Raw genomic sequence first — 20,640 nt, 5'->3', positions numbered from 1 at the left:
CCACACGACAATCGAAGCATCTAAATGCAAAGAGTATATTGTATATAGACCACACCTCTGACGACAAATAGGAACTATCCCAAGCAATACGCCCAGTTATTACTAAACATTGGTGAAGAATAATAGACAAAAACTTTAAAGTGCAGTGACGTTTACTTAAATAAACGTATAGCAGATAAAAAATACTACGAACCATTGTATACAATATTACAAAATGAAACAGAGATACTGTCCTAACATAATGTTTACATGGAAAGACATATACTAATGTATTAAAAGTAGAGGATAATTAAATCCTAATAGCCTTCAATAATACAAACTTTTATTTTATTTATATTGATTTCGTGTCTGGTTCAGAGCCACACATGAAGTGAACATCAGTCACTCACACACAGCTTTGCAAGCAATGCTGTTCTTAGGATATTACTCATTAATTGCAGTAGAAAAGTCTTTCTTTCTAATCTCTCTAAACGTATACAATTTTTTTTCTTCGGGTCATACAATTCCACCCACTGCAATCTCTTTAAGATAAACCATTAATAATGACCACTTTTAATTACTGATACAGTAGGTACTCTGGATGTCTGTCTTAGCCTATGGGTGGGGCAATCAGCTCAAAACTAAACAGAGAAGAGGGCTGTAAGGTACATTTTATAGTGCTTCCTTGATGTTTTTTTTTTTCTTTTTAAATAATTCATTTTAATTTTGTTAAAATCCTCTAGTACAATAGCATCTAGGGCCCTATTTCGCAATGGGTGCACAAACAAAGGCACATTTTCAGAAAGGAATAGAAACCATAGAACTTGCCGCTATATAAAATAAAAAAAGATTTTCCCTTGCTAACTAGGGCCCCTAATAATATTTACATTTTTTGATGCTCCTACACTTACCTAACCGGTAATGTGCTTTATTCTGTTTACTAAACAGAAACTGTGGTGATTGCAAGTTAGAAGATGTGTGTGTTATGTCTTGGATTGAAGTGATTTGTCAGATTTATTGTGAGGTATTTCAAGTGACTACATTTGGAAAAGCTTGTCCAAACTCAACTCAGCAGATTCTACTGCTATATTGGATCCACACTAATGCTAACATATAGAAAACCTTACCAGTAAATTTTTTTTTTTTTAAAAATGCTACGCTAATTATGATTTTTAAATTAAAAGTTATTTTGGGCAAGTGCAAAGGTGAATGCAGATTTCTAGAGATAAACACTTTAACTGGATAAAAACTAGGGATGCACCGAATCCAAGTTTTGGGGATTCGGCCGAATACCGAATCCCGAATCCATCTCCAAAGATTCGGCCGAATACCGAATCTACAAAAACTGTCAAGAACACTGAAGGAAACTGTTGAATGAAAAACAGGCGGGCAGCTATTAACAAGGGACGCGGACAATGTTTGGAGCCTTTTAGTTAATAGTATTATTATTACCGAACGGAAATATATCCCTGGATAAGATTTCAGTTTGAAACTTACAAAATTTACCGCTAGCCCCCTCCCCCCACAACAGAAACGTCAAAATACAGAACTGTTTACTTTATTTAAGAAAGGAGAGCTGCATCTTTGCCATAACCCTCTATTTTGTTTAATGACGTTTCAACCTGTGTCACCTGATCTGAGAGTAGGGTTGCCAACAGGCTCCAGAATCTCGGGACACTTTAAGGCAGGTCAGGTTTTGTAACTCACCTCTAAACTAAAATGTATTCAGTAAAGTGAGTGTGAATTGTGTGAACTGTCGCTAAATTACTTTAATTGTTTTTCTTAATTGTTACCAAACGCATATACCTGCCTGCGAGAATCGTTTCCATCAGTCAGACCTATAAAGCAGCTGATTGGCTTTCTAAGTCTCTGACTGGGCGGGACTGTGTGAAGCAAGAAATATTAAACGAATAGAAACTTTACCTGCTGTCACAAGGTTAAATGAAAGAGTGCAGGTGAGTGCAAAGTTATCTATAATAATGGTGTTGCGCTATTTTGATAGATATTGTTTACTGTATGAAAATTCAAGCAATGCGATTAATCGTTGCGTTGTTACGAGGCTCTCCGGATAGAATCGCCACCACAATGAAACAATTAAATACATTTACTAAACTGCTCAAGCAATTCACACTCACTTAAAAAACCTGACCTGCCTTAAACTAAGTGTCCGGAGATTCTGGAGCCTGTTGACAACCCTATCTGAGAGCTAGTATGAGGAAAGAATTACCGTGATGAGAAACCTAATCTCCCTGAGAAACCCACGTTGATTTAAATGCACCGTGTGTGTAACACATATCAAATAGGCTACGAAGTAGTTTAAAATATATTTTAATAAAACACAGCAGTTCAACTTGTATGGTCACATTACAATAACGTAAAATGTCATTTATTAAAGCATATTGTTCAACAACGTCTTGCACATCTGACAGCTGCAAAGTTACAAAAAATATTTATTTCTGTGCACCGATTTTTTTCTCTCAGTATGATCTCTCTAGAACTCGTTTGAAAGACAAAGCAACAAAGCACAAAAGTCTACAACAGTTTGCCGTTACTATATATTACAGGTTTACTGCATAACTTTACTCCATGAAAGGTGTGATGTGAATGTGCTGTTGCTTACAGGGGTATGTGCATTCAGGCACAGCATCTGCGTGACGTGTTTAATGCGTGTGCCACCAGTAATTTAGGGAGTTGAGAGCTGCGACAGAGTTCATCAAAGGTGTTCTTGTTATTCAATACAACAGTTACGTTCAATACCTGATTCGTGTATTTTATTTAAAGAAGAACTGCACACATTGAGGGGTGTATTAAAATGTATGTGCGTCTGGGCGGATATAGGATTCGGATTCGGTTCACCGAATTCTTAGTATTCGGCCAAATCCGAACCCTGCTCAAAAAGAAGGTATTCGGGCCGAATCTGAAACCGAATACTGGATTCGGTGCATCCCAAATAAAAACTAGACAAAACTATTCAGAACAAATAACTTTTCTACTTTACTTTTCGTTTTATCAGAGAGAACAGGATAAAATGGCAAATGTTTCAGTTTTGTATTTTATGCTCACATTCTCTTGTTGGGACAAGCAAACGCTGTTTTAGCATGGAATTATCAAGTTTTATTAAGGAGCTAGCAACTACAGTGGTAGCCACAGTCAGCTATTTATCTGTTGTGATACTGTCTAGGTGTGATAATGCAACAATGGGGGAGTTTCCACATGTGGTTATTTCCACATGAAGTGGGGACACGCCTGCACGTGTGGGAGAAGAGCTCGAGAGGATCAGGTTTGTGGCCAAAAATAATGGCCACTGAGAGGGATAGGGTAAATCTCATTTACTCGTGAGCATGACGTAAAACATGGGAAATCCACATTTCACGTGAAAACGTCCACTGCTCCCAATCCAGACAGCTTTGGGAGCATAAGTGGAAGGTGTCTGGCACAGATCTCTATAATCCTATGTCTCCCCAGGTTTTCAGACATGGTGATCTGCAATAGCTGGCAGGTAGTATAAATACATAGCTGGCAGTTTCATTATATACCTCAGGGTTGGTTAATTAATTAATTAATTAATTAATTAATTAATTAATTAATTAATTAATTAATATAAATTTAGAATCTCTAATTATTTTACCCCCAATTTTCCTCCAATTTGGAATGCCCAATTATTATTATTGTTTCTCCTTCACCGCGGCGATTCCCCACACAGCTCAGGGACCCGAGGCTCAGTGGGCATCCTTTTTACACCCAGGAACTCGAGAGTGGATGCCTGCAGGCTACCGGCCTCTGGAGGCCGGTGACCAGCCCAGCAAATCTCTGCCCCCAAGCTCACTCGGTGCCTGGCCTGTAGGGGTCACCGCAGAGCAGTGAAGAGAAACCTTCTAAGCTGGATCCTACCTCCCCAAGCCCAGGAGTGCCAAAGCCATGGAATCCCCAGCAAGGACCGGACTTGCGATCTCTGGTTGTATGACTCACCCTGCATGCTACGTGGCAGTGCTTTTATTAGGTGAGCCATTCAGGGACCCTAATTATTATTTTTTTCTTTAATTAATAAGTCGTGTGATAAATTAGTTGAAATATTACTCACTACTAACGATACGCCACCCCACAAATGGACATCTGAAAAACAATTTGGGCAAGAGCAGTAAAACATTATTAAACAACCAGGCACGAGGCATTTACAAATCACAGCTTTATTACATGATCTTAACACTGTGCTTTAAACAGTTTCACTCAAACAAGATGTCACCTGACAACCATGGATTTCCAGGTGAGATTCTGTCCTGTACCTGTTCTCTGTGCATGGAAACCACTTTTTCCCGAGCTGTTTGTGAAAATAGCACGAGAACGCTACACATGGCTTTTTTGCTATTGACCTCCTTTCCATGACATCAGGTGAAAAGAGGGTCTTCTCGAGTAAAATAAACTGAGCCAATGGAAACCCGAAATGTATAGGGCCATTTTTCATTTGACTAGCACTTTTTAATTGTGTTCAGCTCTTAAACAGTTGCAGAGTTCAAGTTACTTAAAATGGTAGCCTACAGCTAACTTTTAATATGCCATTGTTAATGCTGTATATGCATGAAAGGTGGAAAAATTAAAAAGAGTGTTGAACTTAATAATGTACTGAAGTCCAATGATAATCGAAAGCACAACAGTTTATATAGTCTTAAGATGGCAGTGGGACACATCTTCACATGGGGAGCATGCAAATCAATATGGAAACTACCCTGATCTTTTATCAAATCAACAGTACAAAGGTCACTCTTGAAATCAGGACTTAAAGGATGTGTTGCAGTAAGAATACCTCTGTTAAGAAAGGGGAACATAAAATATGCACAAGAACACAGAAATTGGACTATGGAACAATGGTCAAAAGGGGCTTTGGACTGTTGATGGATGGCCAGTTCTGTTGTCAATTTGACGTTTGTCTTCTTTCTATTCATTAAGGATATTATCTTCAAGTATTGTTCATCCTTGTTAGACAGCTTTTTGGGTGTACCAGTCCTGGGTTTGTCAATTACACATGATGATTCTCTGTACTTGTTGATTATGCTTTGGATACCATGCCTTGAAAATCAAGTGATGCAAGCAATTTCACCCAATATTTTTCCTTCTTTATGCAAGTCAAGGTTGTTCCAATAGTAGAAAACATTAGTGGGGGCTTTGAGTAAATTGTTGATGCTCATAATGCATCAGAGTAGAAAAATGCAACACGTCTAAGACTTTTGCACAGCAGTGTTGCGACAAGGTGAAAGGTGATCTGAGCTGTAAATCGCTCTCCCGACCAGAGGAGGTGCTGAGAAAGGTTTACTGTGCAATCACGCCAGGGGCAGCCGATGGGACGGTGGGGGTGGAACCAGAAGTCGGACATCTTTGTGTGGGGTGGAAATGCGAATCCCAGGTGGTCAGCAATGTGGTGGGCACCGATTGGCTAAGAAATGGTACAGTGCTGATCACGTGGAGGAGCTGGGCAGTATAAAGGGATCGCTTTTCCGGGAGCATGGGGCTTTTTGCTAAAACGTAGTTTGCCGGAGCGGAGAGAGGTGTTGTACGGGTGTGTTGTTTGTTTTCCAGCTGAGGACGTGGACTGAAACCAGAGCAGTTGCCGCAAGTTCAGCCAGCTGCAGAGTAATCCGGGATTCCACGGACACTGAGAGTACTACTGCACCGCAAGCACCCTTGCACTGTGCAAGAAAGGACACCAGCAACCCAGATAAGAGCCATCTTATAGAGCAATCTTTAGTTAGAAGTACTAGTAAAGAGCTAGAAAAAGTGGTCTTTGAGAGAACTATTTGATTGAACTTGTGTGACCATCCCACTGTCAAAAAACAAGAGATGTAAGCCATTCAGATTTCTTCAACATTAGCTTGCTTTAAAATATATATATTTTTAATACAAAAAAAGCTTTAATGAGAAATGATAATAAATATGCATTTAGTTTGTAAATACAAATACAAATGATAATCACATTGTAACAATCAAGGGCATAATGTTATACAAGACCAGCCACTATTTATTACCACAAGTTAAAAAAGAGTTAGTATGTTTTGTTCTTGAAAGCTAAAGTACATAAAAAAATAGTGCATTACATAGAGTGGTTAACAGTGGTTTTGTGAAATACTTGATATAAAAAGACAATGTTATTTTCCTTTTAATTAAACAGGTAATAAGTCTGTATCAAAAAGAGGCAATTCCAGAGAGACACAGCCTATAATTTCTACACACATGTAGAATGGAGAATACCACGATTGGCCATTTAAATACTGTACTGATATGTCAGATTTAAAGCAATTGTAGCTAACCAAATAATTCAGTTTGTCACATACAGCTCTCAAATATGCCGTTCTGAAAGAAACATGTTATAGTAAACGTGTATTTGTATTTTAAAACACATCTGGTACTGCTGTACGTTAAAGAGACGACTGTTTGCAATCTATGCTTTCAGATAGTGTTGCTCTTCCTTGGTTATTTCACCTGCAGGTTGAAATGTCTCCGCCCCTTCAACAGCTTCTTTTGTGTCATTAACCAGCTGGCTGCTTCCCCTATTGACCTTCAGCAAGTAAAATGCTTTGAACAAGCATTTTACTTGCTGAAATGATCGAGGGATGTGCAAGTGTCAGGCACAGAAACTGAGAACTTTCTTTAACGTAAAACGTGTTTCTTTCAAAACTGCACATTTGAGGCCTACATAGCTAATGGAAGTGCAAAACCAGTAAGATATTTTGTTAGGCGCATGATCACAACTCCCTTCACACAACTGTTCCCATACTATAGATAGTGTAAACATATGATACTACAACACTAAAGTTTAAGACTTAAGCATGTAAAAAAAGACATAAGTTACATGCTTGCTTATGCAGACTGGGTATTAATTCACTTTTTTGTTTCCAATATTTGATGCTTCTTATATATAATTGTTATGTGCTATATATTATTATCCTTGAAATACATTTTTAACATGCTAGGGACTTTTCCAGAATTCATTTAAATAAGCTGCATAGCAACTTGGACAAAATCATTATAGTGTGAAAAGCTTTTTGTCTTATGAAATAATCATAATAGATATCTGTATTTTTGTGAATACTCTTGAGTGCCTCAAAATGTCAGGCCAAACCATCTTCAGCCAAGTCATATCTAGTTGTGTCCAATTTCTTGATAACTGTAAATAAACATTTTGCTTTATCGCAAATCGAGCTGTCCAGACTTTCTAGAGTATTCATTATAATCTAGTAAAAAAAATATATATATTCATATGCAGCTAAGATTACAGAACTTGAGTTTCCAAAAGAGAGAGAGAGAAAAAGGCTTTTAAAAAATACAGCTGTTACAAAGTGTGTAATAATAATAATAATAAAACATATTTAAGACAAATATAAAAAGAAGTTATTTAGACAATAATTGCACATTTAAATATGTAACAGCCTATAATAAGACTAACAAGCTGAGGTTCACTTTCCTGTTTTGTTTTTTTGGCAAAGATTAAAAATAGCTGTTTAACTAGTCAGTCATTATCCTAAACGTGCCCTCTGTGTCTTTAATGATCTTGTCAGCTATGTGACCCGCATGTTTCTTCAGATTTAGCTGAGATTCATGTAGCCTTTTCTGGGTTAAGTAGTTTTCACGTTTCATCTGCTGTTTCACGACTGCTGGCACATCAGGAATTATGTATGACAGGATAAATTTCGCCAAGTACACAATATGCTGAAATGACAAAAAACAGAGACGTCTACATTGGCATACCCTTATTGTACACATGTATGAAAAAAATATTAGACTTTATCTGGCTAGCTTCTTAACATTCTCTCACAATTATAGTGCATTCTCAAATTAAACAGTTTATTTGCAAGACGCAAAGGCACAAAATCATCCTAAAATGTTCACGGTCAGGTCAACTCTCCAGATGCCTGCCCATTACCTGCTAACTATGTGGAGCTCCCATAAACCTTTGGGGGTCACTGGACACTACAAGTCAACAGTAACACAATAGAAATACAGTTAAGTAACTCAGCCATATACAACAGGGTTTGTTACAAAGGAGAAGGAGCCCAGATCAACACGTTTTGAACAGACAGTTGATAAATATCAGGGTAGAGGCAACTAAATTTTCTGCTAACACATCAACGAATTAAAAAATTACTTTAAAGCTACTGATGTATTCTAAAATACTCCACTGTCAAGAAAAGTAGGCCTGTGTTTCAGGTGAAGATGAATATGAGCGAATAGAAAGTTCAGCAACTACTTACCTCCACAACTATAATGAAAGCAAGTTTGGCAGCAATCACGTGCCAGTAGTAAATGCTGTACTCATATTGTCGGGGGTGTCCAGGGGGGTATCTGAAATCCCGATACCTGTAAACAATCACAACGGTTTACAGTAGATTGTATTAGCGTTTTAATTAACTTTTCTTATCCAACATTAAATTAACTCCACCCATACTGTCATTGTTTTGCATTCTATTTGGAACACCTAAGATCCAAGACCACTAAAGGTGGCTCCCTTCCTGTTTGTACTACAAGTTTAATAAGTCACACCTGAGTTTGGTATCTATACCCTGTGGCTAATCAAAATCATAGTAAAACCTGGAGTGGGTGAAACTGCTATGCAGTAGGAGTCTTATTTCCAGCCCTACACTAGATGGAGATAACATAATGTCCTTTATTCCTGTCACTCCAAAAAGTCATTTATGTGAAAATGACTAAATACTGTTCAGAAAGGTGAAGCTGTAGATTATAATTGCAATACACAAAGGTGACATTTTAAATTAATTTGAATATTTTACTATCATGTTTTCTAGGCTAAAAATCAATATAGAGGGCTTTCACAAAGCCTTTTACTAATTTGCATTAGTTTTGTCAGTTACAATGTTGTTTTTTTTCACCAATTCAGATGAAATTACAGTAATACAACTTTGGTGTAAATAGCTATGTGAACGTAATGGTCCAGGCTTTCCCCTAAGCAATTATATGATTTTTATTTGTTAAAATACATTTTTGACAAACAAAATTAAATTAACTGTTAATTGAGGAAAAACTAAACACGATTTTTCAGGAGATACTAACCTACAGGTGGTATCTCTCTCAGAGTCGAACCACACAGGGTGTCGCAATGGCTTGCTATCATTGGAAAAGTCAGAGATATTGAAGATGGAGAGTGTGTTGTTGATGTAGCCTTCCATAGTGTGATTTCCATAATCCCCATATGGATACACAGAGAAAGCCCAATAGTAGACCAATCGTGGGATCATGTCAGAGGTGAAAGCAATGATCATGGCCTGTTAGAACACAGAGGATTTCATTGTTATGCATATCCGTGAACACAGGAAGACAGCTTTATGAGAAGGTATTTTAGCAGGACTGATCCACTCAGATACAACCTCTTGTTTCACAGGGAATTGAAGCCCTGCTTTTCTTTTAAGATTAAGCCAACGTGGGATTTTAGCCAGACTAGAATTATATTGATCTGTATCGACACTGGGGTTACCTTATATTTAGGGCTTGAAGTTTTTGGTTTTAACCAATAATAATTGAAAAAACACCCCTGAAGACCTATTTAGAAAATTTGGGTTTCATTTTTTTAAACCGATAAACTTGGGTTTCGGCAATATATTTTTAATAATGTCAATCATTCACTACTTTCTACATAAAGAAAATGTCTTTCAGAAGGTGGGCAATGGGCAAAGACATTGCTACAGACCAATCGGCAATTTTTGTGGACCTATGTAATTAATGTGTTTTTTAGAAATGCAGAAATTACAATACAAACGAGGGTCAAAGTGGAAAGGAACATGTGAACAAATAACAAGAAATACAATAAAAATTACCAGGGCTTGATACATTAGTACATTCTGATTGCATTAATGACATGTTAGGGACTGGGGTGGGCTGAAAAAAACAACTTGTAGCTGAAAAAACAACAACTCTATAGTTTTGTAAGATTATTGTTATTGTTTAGGACCGACGCATTCAGGACCAGTAATTATTTTAAAGGTAGGTTAACATTTATATTTAGAAAATTAATAATTTGTGTTAAAATTATTAAAATAACATCAGTATTACTATTAATAAAATAATAATTATAAAAAATAAAAAAAACTTATTGTTAAAAGGCTAATAAGTCAATTGGTTAAACTCTCCTGTTAGCTTTAAACTTGCTTTGCAGTTAGTTTGCCTTCTGATTGTTTGTATAAAGTTATTGAAAGGTCTTGTATTCAATGCATCCATAGTTGCCTGAATCCTAAATGTGGACATCCTAACTTCAACATAAGTTAACGTTTGTATATGTTTTCCTAAACATACATGCAATTTATTATAGAAACTGAAAACTAATGCGTTTGAGTGTTGTTTATTTTTAATAACCAAAAAGCACTGATTTTGCAAAATAATAATAAAAATCAAAGAAACACTCCCAAACTCAACAAAAAGTTAAAACCGAAAAGTTCAAGCCCTATTTATATTCAACAATTTTTTTTGTTTGTTTTATGAATTTAGTGGTCACCAATTATTTTTATTGTTTTCTCCCCAATTTAGTAATGTCCAATTATTTTTAGCCTCAGCCCACCGCTACCACCCCTACGCTGACGCGGGAGGGGCGAAAACGAACACATGCTGTCCTCCGAAGCGTGTGCCGTCAGCTGCCCGCTTCTTTTCACACTGCAGACTCACCATGTAGCCACCCAGAGCTACAGTGTTGCAGGACAACGCAGCCCTGGACAGCTACAGGCAAGCCCCTAGTGCGCGGTGAGCCGAGGACACCCTGGCCGAGCTAGTGCTGCCCCCGGGAGCTCCCATCCTCAGTCGGCAAAGAAATAGCCTGGACTTGAACCGACGACGTCCAGACTATAGGGTGCATCCTGAACTCCACTAGGAGAGCCTTTACTGGATCCGCCACTTGGGAGCCAACAAATAAATATTTTGAACAATCATGGAGTGTCTGGGTCAAAGTCACCACATTCCAACCAGGGTACTCACGTTTGTCACCACAGCAAGAATTGCTACCCCTTGAAGGATTGGCTGCCAAGCCCCAATATCTTGTGCTTTCTCTGGCACGACACGCCGAAACTGAGTGGTGATTTTCCAGGCATCTACTCTGATTTCAAACAGGTTGTTGACGAGTGCCAAAAGAGGAGCCAGAGGAAAGGAGGCCACAAACAAGGTAACAAAACCAAACTGGATAACTATAATACAAAAACATATCGTTAGTTATACAGTTCAGTGGCTTATTTTATTTGGGTGATACCAAGAATCTAAGCAGTTTTGGCAGCACAAAAACAATATGCTGAATTTTTATTTTGAATAACTTTATAGTGTCCAAACGTGTCCAACTCATGCAGAGGGTAAACTGAGAAGGCACAGATGGAAGTAAAAGTAAACAAACAATTATGAATGCACTGAATTGTTTATGAAAAATAAGAAAATAGGGCTATTAAACTATTTACAATAGGGTCTGAAGGTGTGCTTGGAAAGGACAAACACATAGGTGGACTTCATGCTTGTTTCCAGTTAGGCTCACATTTCAATTGGATGGTTGCTTGTACAGCTAAGCGCTTACCCATTTCAAGGTATTCATAAAACAATCCTAGCTTTCCCAAAGGCTGCAGCTGGTAATCTTGCTCCCATCGCGGGGTAACCTTTTCATGTGCTTTTGTAGTGCAGCGGCCTATGAGATTCTTTATCCACCTAGAGTGTAAAATCAGATTGATTTGGCTTATGCTCGTACACAGGCATGAGCAGAAATATTTTCCGCTATCTATGCCTTCCTATCATCTCATAGCAATTTCCTGCACTCAAAATATAGCCTGGCACATTTTACCAAGGAATGATGAGAACTCAAACCACATGGTTTATACCAATAACAGAGTAGGTCAAAGAAACATTAAAAAAAAACAAAATAAAAAAACAACTTTCTAACATGAACCAGTAAGTCCTATTTGGGTTCTGTGGGAGGAGAAACAAGGTATACCGTATAGATAAAACAGATGTTTGCCTATTTTAAGAAAACACAAAATATATAAAACAACATGGGTAACAAAACATATGAGTACTAATTATCATCACAATAATATATGTTTCATGTTGGCTTTGGACTGGTAATGCAAAACCAACTGACATATTATTGTGTGTTAATATATTATTGTATTCCTATACAGTACGTAATCCATAGCTCTACTAATATTCAATTTCTATCTTCTCCTGAACAGCTTTAGAACTGTGCTATGGTAACTGAATGAAACTCATATAGTCCACATCTACTGTTTCTACCTCAAATTCACCTAATAATACTAACTGTATACTTACGGCACAAGTACTTCCTGGATGTTATTCCAGACTGCTTTGCCACCCATTATAATTGTCAGCTGAGTTGTTAGCTCAATGAGGCAGCCGCCTGGATCACACTGTATTTTTTTAGAGAACAGAAGAATCATATAACTGCAGTCAGTTGTCATAATTATTAGATATTTCTCTCACACAAAACCAGCAGAGGGAGCTGTTTAACTGGTATTCAAGCAAAACACAGTTATTGTGAATGATAAATAGGTATGTGGCAGCTAAAGAGACTACTCATTTTTGTGCATAGCAACTACCAGAAAATGTAAATTTCTGTACTTTATGTGACTTTTTTGGAATCCCTGTTCCTATGAACCGTGTTTACAGACGGATTAATCTTATTAAAGGACAAGTCGGCATGCTGTCTGTGTGTCACAGTTTGCTTCACTTACTGTATATTCAATCTTTACTCTGTGCATGTTAGATACCACAGCATTCACCTGTTTAGCTCACCTCTTCATTCCGGTATTTTCCAAGCCAATACACTGGATCCCCAGGATAACCCACAATCTTGCCTTTGAAAAAGGCAATGTAGAAGCAAGAGGAATAGTAGTTGACAAATTGGAAAAGAAACATCTTCAGGGTCAGGCTGTTCTCATAATCAGTCTTTGTTCTGGGTAATTCTGGAATACAAACACAAAGAAAACACGATTTAAAAAGTCTGTCACAAACATACAAATTTAAACACTCACATCCCTTCCCTTACATAAAAACAAATGCAAATCTCTAGGTCTTAGTTGAACATACTGGCCAGTTTCTCCAGCCCCTGGAATGGAAGTGACCAGAGTATATAGTTTATATATAAGTGTATGTGTGTCATTACACATCACATGACACCAGATACATCTTTAGAGCAGTGATAGGTGTGGTTCTTTCAGTCCATTCAAAACCAGGACTGTCCCAACCAGCTCTGTAATCACTTAACTGAACAACTAGATTGAATTTAACAGTTAAGAACCTGGTTGGAACAAGGCCCTGGACTGCTCAATTCCACAACGGACAATGTTGGAACAAATGGACTGGAATGGACTGGAAAAGCCACAAGTTAGGACCACTGCCTCAAAGCTCTTTACACTTGCATGATTTTTAGGAAAACAAAAACTCAAATTAAATGGCCAAACTTGAAATAAGTTACTTTAAGTAAGTAGGTGTTTGTTTCTTTTTGTATCTTTGTTTTCCTTCAACACTGTTGGTGGCAATGTTCTAGTTTTGTAACTTCAATGGCTTTTTTTCTTTTTTTTAGCGAAAACGCCACTTTGGTGTAAAAGGCTCGATATGCCCTGATACTAAAAAACATTCAACGGCATTGCTGTCATGTTCCTCTGTAGTAATGACACTCCCTCGTTCAAATAATGCCCTTGACCTCTGGTCTCTAAGTTGACTCAGGAGTTCCAGTATTACTTATAACAAGCCACAGCAATGCCACCATCCCTTAATTAAATTTACGTTAACGTTGATGGTTTTGAAATTCTATGCATGCATCAATATTTTTTTCTTACCAAAATCAGTGATCCAGATTGCCACTTTCTCGTACACTGTATTTAGTATCATTATAATTACAAAGCTGATGATGGAAGCTGTTACTGAAGTCGCCATTTGAGGTGTCACATACTCTCTGAATGGTTCTAGTTCCTTTAGATTACTTAGATGAGCAGAAAATGCAAAGAATACTGCCAGACGATACACAATAACCCCAACTACTGAAGCAATGATCAGCAAAACCTGAGAGCACAAGAGAAAAAATCATTTTAGTCAAAAAAATGTAAATTGAAATGATATTGAAGGTTATGCTGAATTACTAAACTTGCCCCCTTAAAAACAAAAACAAAAACAAATAAACCTAATAAAAACTGAACATGTATTTAGGGCTGTTTTTTTCTTTAAAGTTACAGGAGAGAAAAATCTTAAAAAATATTTGTAGCGTTATTAAGGACTGATTCCATAATAGAGATCAACAAGTATGCTAAACACAGAATATGCTTTAAATAGAACAAAATGTGGATCTGAAAATGAATCCATTTCATGTCTGGGTGTGACATTAGTTGGAAATGGGGTGTTCAGCTTGAAGTAAATCAAGCCAACATAACCCAAGCTGTCACATTTCAGATATTGATGTACTTGTATAAATAAAGGCGTGTTAGTTAACCAAGGTTATTAGCACTGGCAATGTTATTAATGGCTTCCCTTTTCTTCTGATCAAAATCTTTAGTTGTTTGACTGTATGTCATACTTCCGTTTGGAATATACAGATATTTCTGAAAAGCTGCTGCTTCATTCCTGTCACTTCATTTGTTGTCTTTTAAACTCACTCCACTCCTGCTGCTTTCAGGACATGTGACCTACAGCAAAGGTACCAGGATGCAGTAGTTGATATAGCCTTGTGTTTGAAATGTTTGCATATCCTGAACAGAAAACAAACATGTCAAGTACCGAAAGATTCTCAGCACAATAAGAGGCGGCACAGTTTTAATGCTCAAGCTAACAAGAGGTAAGAAAATGGATTCTTGAATAAAATAACTTAACGTTACCCAGAAAAGGACTGTCCCAATGCCACAGGACACTCTCATACACTTCCCACAACTTGAATAAGGCACAAGTTCAATGTCCTAAAAAACAAAAACAGTTATTTTTTCTTTGAGAAAGTAAAAGTTATACACTATCTAGCCACTTTATTAAGACCTGTCTACCCAATTGTACCCTAATGACGATGGCTACTTTCAAAAAGATAATGCACCCATCCAGCATACCAGAATTGTGTGCAAATGGTTTGAGGAGCCTGACAGAGACATCTTCCATGGCCAACACACTAATGACTAAAAGTATTAAAGATTAATATTCCTTGAGACAACTTCCAAAACCTTGTGGAGTCTATGTCATGTGATCAGAGCAAATGGTGTCCTAATAAAGTGTCCAGGCAGTGTGTTTACAGCTAAAGCAGCAACCCCCCTCCTGTATGATAAGCAGTGGTGCAATGCTGTATGAAAGCAGGAACCACATAATTAAACACATGTCAGAACAAGTTATTTCTTTCACAATACTTTAAATTCTTTGGGCCCTAGTTGCCCTAGTTTAAAAGTAGTGCAAAGACAAAGGAAAAAAAAAACATTAAACACTGTTCTTTTATTATGTCTCTCAAAATGGGGTCTCTCCCATTAAACAAATTACTTAAGAGCTACAAAAGATGTCCTCGCAGGTTTACCTGCAAGACTAGAGTGCTACCCATGACTACCCGGTATCTGTAATTACAATTCTGATGTAGTAGTAGGGGGAACTCATTACAATCTACAACTCCTTGTGTTCTCAATCCATTTTTCTGTGCCATTTCATAAATCTGTAGTTTAATGTAATTTACATTTTAGTTGTATGCAAGCAATCAGAGAGAAAAATGTTAGTAGTCAAGACAGAAAAATGATCCTGCCCTCGACCTTGACCACCGAGGTACATAGAACCTGCACAAATAAAGATTATATCAGCATTAATACATGTCAACTTCAGAAGTGTCAGGTTTTCCTGCAGATATTAAAGTAGTAAAGAAAGGGTGAGGGTAAAGGGTTTCTAATACAGTGGATTGATTCCTGGGAACAGAAATATGAGTACATTGCTCTCTGAATGAGCAATTGTCATGTCATGGGAGGAAAGGTTGCAGCAGTAGCCATAATAAAATAGCACTTGGATTCCAATTCTATGAAGTTTCCACAGTGTTTATGAGCATGTCAGGATGCATTCCCTTATGAAACCTGCAGCATGTCTGATTATCTCCCTCACCTGTGTGACTGGGTTCACTCTTTTATGAATGCATTTTGCTTCATATTCCGGGCGGGGCTGTTCCTCTTGCTCTAGAAATGTAGCCGTGTCCCACTCATATTCTAGCTCTGCCTGATAACGTTTCCAGAACTCCAAGAACAACGTAACTGTGAAAACAAGAAGGACGTAGAAACTCTTTCCATCGATTAATTGATTATTGATCGGTACTGCTTTTATTTTGGGAGCCTCAGTTAAACGTTAATTGAATTTGAAGGCTTTCGTGATGAGACGTCTTTTGCTTCTTGCTTTTTAATAGTAACATTTTCTAAATTCATATATTATATTACAATGTATAACAACATGCACAGGCATGTTTTCAATTGGATTTGAAGTCTTCAGTGAAGAGTATGCATTGTTGGTTCTTTCTTTTAAATAGAAAAGCTTTCTCAATGAATCGATTATTACCTGTCCGACATTCAATTAGGAAATCGGTTGCCGACTGCAACCAATGAGTTGCTCTATTTAAGCAATACTTTGCACTGGTTAACTGACAGTTTCAATTGAGTGTCCTGATACAACACCTAATGATTAGCAATAATTTGTATCTAAAAGCAACAATTTTGCACAACCAATGGCAGTGCATGTTTCGACTGATACCTTCATCAACACTTAAGGTTAGTTTTACCGCAGAATGTATGATGGAGTCTTTGAAGATATGGATGGTATATTAAAATGATGCAATGAATAAATGGAACAACTCACCCCAAACTGCCATGAACACTGCAAATACTAATGTACCAAAATTGTCGAATATGCAGAGTTTCTGAAATACAAATAAAACAGTTTCAAATGCATGTATGCACCAGATATATATTAATATATATATATGATATGTTCACATTTCACATTAACTATTTGTAAGACGTACTACTACAACAATATACACTTCCTTTCACTAACTGGCAACAGAATTAAAGTGGCCTTTATTAATCAGGCACCTTTTGTCATTTATTCTGTCTTTCAAAAACTAAAAGAAACCAAGAATGACACAAAAATATGAATGCTCTTTAAAATGTTGTTTTATTCTTTCCAGAAAATGTAAATAAAACATATAGTTTGAAACAACTGGAACAATTGACATTAATGCTGCTAAAAGTTTCCATGACTTTAAAATGCAATCTCTATAATGACTGTAATACATTGTGTGTATGGTGTCTCTCATTCTGAATCCTCATAGTTTGGTTGAGAACCATGCAGCAAAATCCTAATTATTATCTGAAATGCATGTTTATTTGCCTGTGTCACCCAGGGCGCTTTATTAACAAGATGTTCCAGCTGATTAACCAACTCATTAACACTCACATAATGAAACCTACCTTAGATGACTCACAGGTACTGTTGAGTCTCCAATAAGTGCATTCCCTGTCACACTGAGGACACATGATAATGCTGCCTCCAATTTGGGGATCACACACCTCCTTGCTTTGATAGAAACATATCAAAAGGATACACATTTATTCATTTAAAATAAATAAATAAATAAACAAACAAACAAACAAACAAACTATAGCCGCCTTCCACAGCTGGAAATATAATTTTGTGTTACTCTAATTATCAGTATGTTCTGACCCCAGACACTAGTAATCAGCAAAAAAGTTTAAAATACAGACAGACACCTCATTATACTCCAAGAAACTAGTGCTAAAGAATGTTCTAAGCAAATGTCATTCCATTGCATTATGCTGTTCTCTAGATGCTGTATATGTTATGGTAAAAGACTGAATATTGGCAAATCCAGACATTTATCACCTGACTTGGTAAATGTTGACAGTTACCGGTAAAATTTAAGATGAACCAGATTTGGACTTTTACTGTAACATACAGTATATATTAAAAGCACCATGTATTTCCCCATTCCCTGGAGAATAAGATAAAACCCTATTTGAGACTCTGCACCTACATACCTCCATGTGCTTGCTTCCTTAGTTTGGTATCCAAAGATAAAGCAGCCTAATCCCACCACTGCTGCAAATGCCAACATTTTTGTGTAGAAGGCAAGCCATGCAAAATAGATACCAACCTTTTCTCCATAATACTTTCTGTGAGAAACAAAAACAGGCTGCAATTTATTAGAAATACACATTTACAGTGAAATACAACACTGACAATTGTAACGTTGAATTGCTTTATCCTCTGAATAATCTCATACATAATACAGCTGGCTTGTTATATATATATATATTTTTTTGGTGTTATCAGTTATCAGATTTTAAAGCATATGTGCTGCCATAGAGTCCTGCTTTTTTGTAACATGACTGGAAGATGGTGAAATATTAATTAAATTATGTTCACATTTCACTGTTTTTATTATTTAGAGACAAAGCTTGAGAGTGCTAGAAAAAAAAAACTATTAACTGAAGAATACTGTTAAAAACATCAAGGTCCTGTGCCAAATGTGATGTCAAAAGTACAGATGGGTGCATTCAGAGTTCCCTTTTTGGAAAAATTGCCAACACGTAACTGAAAATCAAAACAATTAAAGGGAGTAAGGGCATGGAAACCAAGAAGCTGTGATTCATTTTCCAAATCCGGGCCATCAGTGCTCCAGACTCTCTCAGTGGTGCAACAAGGCACGCCTTCATACCACAACACAAAGATAGTGCACTTGGAATCTATATTGAGAAATGATCATGTTTCTCTAACACTGCCTCAACCTGGCTTTCAGATGCTTCGGGCTTTGCCTGAGGTAGACCGAGTTCCAGGAGTAAACTGTCTTCCTCATTCCATTCACGTGGCAATATGGCTTCAACTCTCCTAGCCACACCTACTATACCAGGGGTGCACAATTCCGGTCCTAGAGGGCCGGATCCCTCCTGGCTTTTGTTCCAACTGTGCTCTAAATTACTTAATTAGACCAATAATTGGTAATAATTGGTCCAATTAAGTAATTTAGGGCAAGGTTGGAACAAAAGCCAGGAGGGACACCGGCCCTCCAGGACCGGAATTGTGCACCCCTGTACTATACTGTAGTGTGGCTGACTTCATCTGAATGGAATAAGGCAGATCTATAGAACAATGGTAATCACTCAATATTGAAGCACCAGAACCCAGAATCAACCAGTATGATTTCAGACACCAAATAAAATAGTAACAGAAATATAAAAAGCAATACAAATTTGAAGCTACACACTCTTTTCCTGGTTTTACCTTATCAGATCCAGAGGCTGCAACTTATAAAAGCTCCTAGGGTGAGCCCATTCTCTGTACAGGAGGTACCTTTCATTGGGGCATTTTTGGTCTTCTGACTTTACATTGAATCGGCACTATAACGAATAAAAAAAGAAACATCTTAAACGGCAATCGATACAGAAAATACTGTATGACTGTTAGCTAAAGCAGTTAGACAGATACAAGGTGACTCAGGAACATAATGATCACTAAGGACATTAATAACGCATTACTGGTTTCTGTATCGTGAAACGTGGGCGTAAATCAGGGGTGCCCAATCCTGGTCCTGGTGGGCCGGTGTCCTCCTGGCTTTTGTACCAACTACCCCCTAAATGACTTAAGTGGACCAATCAAGCACTTATTAGAAGCTTAATTGGTCCAATTAAGCAATTTAGTGTACAGTTGGAACAAAAACCAGGAGGGACACCGGCCCTCCAGGACCAGAATTGGGCACCCCTGGCATAAATACATGAGCTCTCTCATTAATTTGTTATGCATTCCTGAAATGTATTTTGTAATTAAAAACAAGATTGCTTGTATATTACCTGAACTAATAATCAAACTGAACTTACATCATGCAGAGGATATGCTGCCTTGTACACCCCACTATCCAAAAGCTTGCCGAGTCCAAATTTTCTCACATTGTCTCTCGTCTCATAATCTGCACGAGTAAGTATATAGCTTGCCTAAGAAATGAAAAAAAAAACAACATTTTAAACATTTGGATTAATTGAGAAACATCAAAGAACTATTGTGATTGTATTAAAAAGAAACAAACAAACAAACAAATAAATCTGACAATTTGAGTCTGCAAGTACTTCAGGTTGTGTTCTAAACAACCTTCTTGCTATTTTTCTTAAAAATGAGCAAGAATGTAAAAATGACATTTTAGGTTTGTACGTGTGTGTGTATATATATATATATATATATATATTTTTTTTTTGTAATCACTTACAATTCTGCTTCGCATAGATGGTGTAAAGAATTGTTCCTGGTCCTTGATGTAGAATTGTGATATCCTTTCCTTCTCAAATGGAGCAGTGAAGTATTCCGTTTCGGGATGAATTAAATCCTCACTGGGACTGAAGAGCTTGGTGAAGCAGTTGAAAGCCGAGGTCTTGCTCGTTAAATCATTGAGCTGTATCGGCATTTTGATGTGCATCACCTCAGCATATGTGCACAGGACTTCCCAGGGAGTGTGGCCTTTAACAAACACAACCTTCTCATTCAAAACCTTGAAAAAAAGAGCACATGAACAAAATATGCCTTTGAATATGCTGCTATTATTTGGTATTTTAAAAAAAGAAGCATCAATCGTTTCTCAATAATTAACATAAAATGTAAAAAAAATAATAATCTACTAGCATG

At 37.2% G+C, this 20,640-nt stretch overlaps 1 protein-coding gene across 2 annotated transcripts in view; it reads right to left on the bottom strand.

Moving 5' to 3' along the window:
* Positions 1 to 5,963: 5,963 nt before the first annotated feature.
* LOC117415412 (anoctamin-6-like) overlaps positions 5,964 to 20,640 on the bottom strand; it is a 33,846-nt gene continuing 19,169 nt past the window's right edge. For both annotated transcript variants that reach the window (XM_034025720.3, XM_059027511.1), the window contains 16 exons: positions 20,228 to 20,506; positions 19,845 to 19,958; positions 19,252 to 19,367; positions 18,009 to 18,143; positions 17,421 to 17,526; positions 16,807 to 16,867; positions 16,066 to 16,211; positions 14,829 to 14,906; positions 13,800 to 14,022; positions 12,754 to 12,923; positions 12,271 to 12,368; positions 11,525 to 11,652; positions 10,945 to 11,150; positions 9,037 to 9,248; positions 8,220 to 8,325; positions 5,964 to 7,677 (listed from right to left, as the gene is read on the bottom strand). In XM_034025720.3, coding sequence (XP_033881611.3) covers positions 7,474 to 7,677; positions 8,220 to 8,325; positions 9,037 to 9,248; positions 10,945 to 11,150; positions 11,525 to 11,652; positions 12,271 to 12,368; positions 12,754 to 12,923; positions 13,800 to 14,022; positions 14,829 to 14,906; positions 16,066 to 16,211; positions 16,807 to 16,867; positions 17,421 to 17,526; positions 18,009 to 18,143; positions 19,252 to 19,367; positions 19,845 to 19,958; positions 20,228 to 20,506 — 2,382 coding nt within the window. In that variant the 3' untranslated portion in view covers positions 5,964 to 7,473. The remainder of the gene's footprint in view (positions 7,678 to 8,219; positions 8,326 to 9,036; positions 9,249 to 10,944; positions 11,151 to 11,524; positions 11,653 to 12,270; positions 12,369 to 12,753; positions 12,924 to 13,799; positions 14,023 to 14,828; positions 14,907 to 16,065; positions 16,212 to 16,806; positions 16,868 to 17,420; positions 17,527 to 18,008; positions 18,144 to 19,251; positions 19,368 to 19,844; positions 19,959 to 20,227; positions 20,507 to 20,640) is intronic.

This window comes from Acipenser ruthenus, chromosome 7 (assembly GCF_902713425.1).
Source record: "Acipenser ruthenus chromosome 7, fAciRut3.2 maternal haplotype, whole genome shotgun sequence".
In the NCBI taxonomy this organism is placed as follows: domain Eukaryota; kingdom Metazoa; phylum Chordata; class Actinopteri; order Acipenseriformes; family Acipenseridae; genus Acipenser; species Acipenser ruthenus.
This window is presented reverse-complemented; position numbering and strand designations above follow the sequence as displayed.